The 4,413-nt window shown below is 39.1% G+C and overlaps 1 protein-coding gene across 1 annotated transcript; it reads left to right on the forward strand.

Moving 5' to 3' along the window:
- Nucleotides 1-932: 932 nt before the first annotated feature.
- LOC118756562 (protein O-mannosyl-transferase Tmtc3) lies at nt 933-3,135 on the forward strand. Its single transcript, XM_036491322.1, has one exon. The coding sequence runs from the start codon at nt 933-935 to the stop codon at nt 2,733-2,735; it is 1,803 nt and encodes a 600-aa protein (XP_036347215.1). The 3' UTR covers nt 2,736-3,135.
- The last annotated feature ends 1,278 nt before the right edge of the window (nt 3,136-4,413 follow it).

The following is a 4,413-nucleotide window of genomic DNA, read 5'->3' on the forward strand; positions in this document are numbered from 1 at the left end:
AAAACTGGTCAAAATATCGCACTCCTATTATTTTGTGGACAACTGTAGATGTTTCTCTTACAGAGTTGAATGCAATAATGCGTGCTAATGACCTACTCACAATAGACGCATAAAACCATGACCATGTTGAGTAGAAGTTTACAGGTTGAAAAGAATAACGAAATTGTAGAAAATACGCCAGAAATACGCCTTTCGCAATAATGAACTGGTGGCATTACCGTTTAGAAATAAGAATAATAATAAAATGGCACCAGTTCACTTCTGAAACTGCTTTTTAATGTCCAAGTAATGGGAATTATTCCATATGGTGTTATTGTATCCACCCCACCCATCAATGCGAATTTATACAAGGTGGTGCTACTCTGAATGTCAAATAGATGTGTTTGTTGTAATATGAATTCGCCTTGTTTACAACAAACACATCATTTTGACATTCAGAAGGACCGCGGCGAAAATCCAAATTCGCCAGTAACACCACCTTGTATAAAAAGGCAGCTGAATGTCAGAAAATAAAGCGAGAAAGCTGTTTTATTACTTCACCTGTTTATTGCGCCATGGTTTCATGCAAACATTTTACGGGTTTCTAGCAATGTTTTCAACATATTAAAAAGCATGCAGACGAAATTCATTCCGTCAGTAAACTGTTTTTATTACAAATAGTATAAATAAGCAATGAGAAATAAGGCGGAATTTGTTTTATTTCCAACCTTCATTGCCTGCCGAGGTGCGACCGCTGTAAGAAAAAAATGGTATCTAATTAAGGTGTTGCCGGGACCAGGGATCGAACGCAGGCCCTACGGAGTTATAGTACGCCCCTCTAACCAGTCACAGCAGCTGCCTGAAATGCTAAATTAGAGATAAATGCTATATCTCTCCAACCTTCTTTTCCAACACTGGCATAAATTCTGTCGCTAGCTAAATTTAAGAAGAAAATGAATCATAACTTAGATAATGAAATCTGCTTAGGCAGTTTTTTGCAGAGTTGCTACAAATCAACACCAATTGAAACTTGCCTCTTCTCTATTTCAGGTACCATTCCGTTAATCGAAGACTTTAGCGATGCACGCAATTTGGCGACTCTAGCCGCCTTCGCTTCGTTGGGCGCTATTACCTGGTATGCTTGCACAACCCGTAATTTAACTCGATCTCGCGTGCTTTTGATGAGTCTCGCCTGGCTGGCATTGCCATTTGTGCCCGCCTCCAATCTCTTCTTTCCAGTTGGCTTTGTAGTGGCCGAGCGTATACTCTACATGCCTTCTATGGGCTACTGTCTATTCGTGGCCTACGGATACGTACAATTAGAGAATTATCTGAACGGTAAAGTGATCATGCGCCGTTTAATGCAACTGTCACTAAGTTTGTTGTTGCTCACGCATGCGCTCAAAACACATCACCGAAATATGGATTGGCGTACAGAGTACACGCTGTTCATGTCAGGAGTTCATGTAAATAGCAGAAATGCCAAACTCTTTAACAACGTTGGTCATGCGCTTGAAAATGAGCAACGTTATGCGGAGGCCTTGCTGTATTTCCAGCAAGCGGTGCAAATACAACCGGATGATATTGGCGCGCACATCAATGTTGGACGTACCTACAACAATATGCAGCAATACGATCAGGCCGAGGTGGCATATCGCAGGGCCAAGTCTTTATTTCCGCAAGTGAAACCCGGCGAAAGTTACCAAGCACGCATAGCACCCAACCATTTGAATGTGTTTATAAATCTAGCACAACTTATTGCGCGCAATAGCACGCGACTTGAAGAGGCCGATCTGCTGTACCGCCAGGCAATCAGTATGCGCGCCGACTATGTACAAGCGTATATTAACCGCGGCGACATACTGATGAAATTGAATCGCACCGCACTGGCGCAAGAGGTCTACGAGAAGGCGTTATTGTACGACAGTGAGAATGCCGACATCTATTACAATTTGGGTGTTGTTTTCTTGGAGCAAGGTAAAAGTGCGCAGGCGCACGTCTACTTTAACAAAGCCATCGAATTGTATCCGGAACATGAACAAGCCCTACTCAATTCCGCCATACTTCTACAGGAGCACGGCGGTGCAGAAGCGCGTGAGTTGTCGCGTGCGCGCCTGTTCAAGGTGCTAAACAAGGATGCGAACAATGAGAAGGTCTATTTCAATTTGGGCATGCTGGCCATGGACGAATCGAATTTTGAAGAAGCAGAACAGTTTTTTAAGCGAGCAATACACCTGCGTGCTGATTTTCGCAGTGCACTTTTTAATTTGGCGCTACTCCTAGCCGATGCCAATCGGCCGTTGGACGCAATCCCGTACCTGAATCAGCTAATACGTCATCATCCCGAACACATTAAAGGTTTGATCCTGCTCGGTGACATTTACATAAATCACATGAAGGATCTAGATGCGGCTGAGCAATGCTATCGCAGTATACTTCGTTATGAACCGCACAACATACAGGGTCTACACAATTTGTGTGTAGTATTTGTGGAGCGCAAGAGGTTGGCGCGTGCCAATGCGTGTTTGCGTTTTGCCCATCATTTGGCGCCACATGAGGATTATATTCTTCGTCATTGGCAAATTGTACAGCAGCGCCTTCAGAAGATAACACAGTTACCTGAAACGTCGCTGGAGCGACAAATTGCCTATGCTGACTATCAACCGGACGAGTTTAAGGTGATAGCAACGAAAGTGGACAGAAAGGAATATGCAAGTTTACAAGAAGAAAATCAGCAAAGGCAACAACATCGGTAGAAGCAAGCAGCAGATAATTATAGATATATTATACTGAGTAAGTTTGAAGAATACATGTTTATTGATAATGCCATAGAATTGTCGTATTTAAGAGAGAGTTAAGATACTTAAATGTAGATATAAGTTTAAGTGTATTGTGTATGCGTTGTTGTGGGATTGGGGACCGTCTATAAAATTAGCAATTTGTACGATTTGATTTAAAGTGAACCATTTTTCTTATGATTCACCGCAGTTCACTTTCTTTAAGGTCGTAGGCCGAGATCTTTACATAAAGTTTTTAAATATCTACGTAAAATAAATACATATAAAGACAGGATAACTCATTTGATCATTCTCCAAAAAACAAAGCTCCAACTTCTTTATTTTCCTATTGATTACTTCATTTATTTACGGATATTTGTACATTCGTCTAATTTGGACTTTTTTTCTTTGTATTTTCGGTTTTAATGTGTAGATTTTGTTGCTATCAAAAGAACAAGAGTCATGAAATTTTCCCACACTTTATTTAAAAAAAAATTTCTTAAAATTTTAAGAGGTTTTGTCCAATTAGTCCATCAAATTGCTTGTTTGCTTGCTTTGTTTGCTCTTTTTATAAGAGTTACCTTATTGGTAAAGGTGTAATTGTTTACTCGGTTATGAAAAATTCATTGGGTAGGTTCAGAAGGCGCAGCAGTCGAGCACACCCGTTGCTAAAAAAAAAATCAGTGATTTGTATGCGTATTCTGAACTTCTTGATACATTAGCTGTCAAATTTAATTCTTAAAGGTACACACCAACATGTTGCCTCAAATGATCAGAAAAATAACACAACTGTTAAGTTGGTCAGAAGTACACAACAACGCGTGCAGAAGATGCAATCGTAACAGTTACTGAGCTGTTCCGCCTTCTGAACGTGCCCACTGTTAAGGCTCTTACGTTCTATCAGGTTTTGTTTTTTTTTTCTATTGTGTAACATAATATTACACTACGACAAAAAAATAACCACCACATTCTATTTATCAATCCCATGTAAAATTTTCCGCCGAATCCACATATGCCAATCCCTTATTATAAAAGTAGAATAGTTTTCGAAATATTTTGGAATTGCAGTTTTTTGAGCTTTAAAAAAGGTAAGGCTGCTAAATTTTCAATATCTTCTCCTTACTGAATCGAATTTAAAGCTATTTTATTTTTAGCACATATAGAGAATTCACAGACTTTCCAGGAAAACAAAAATCGACTGAGCAGGGGCAGGCGTTACTATTTTTAAGCATTAAGTAACCTCGTTTTTAAATTAATTTTTTTAACACAATATAAAATAACCGCCCTTTTTGCAGCGTAGCTCGACAATGTTAAAAGAGATATGTATAATGTACAAACCTGTACCAATTTACTTTTTTAGTAAAAACTAAAATTTCTGACATTTCAAGTATTTATTTGTTGATCTCTATCGTTTTCGATATTTAATTTTACATATTTAAATTCCCAGTAAACATAATATCTACAGCTCGGCCAACCTGGTAATTGATCGGTCTCGATCATATAAAAATCGCCTAAGTGAACATGTAACTAACTAATAGTAACTAAAGTACTCCTCAGGAGCGGTAGTAGCTTCTCTACTGCTAGTGGAATTCGTTGGATAAAGCCTCACAAATTTGGTAAACTCATCAACTACGATTAAAATGTGCTTTCGTTTCGA

The sequence above is a fragment of the Rhagoletis pomonella genome, unplaced genomic scaffold, assembly GCF_013731165.1.
Source record: "Rhagoletis pomonella isolate Grant_MI unplaced genomic scaffold, Rhpom_1.0 Rhpom_scaffold_00002, whole genome shotgun sequence".
Taxonomy (NCBI): domain Eukaryota; kingdom Metazoa; phylum Arthropoda; class Insecta; order Diptera; family Tephritidae; genus Rhagoletis; species Rhagoletis pomonella.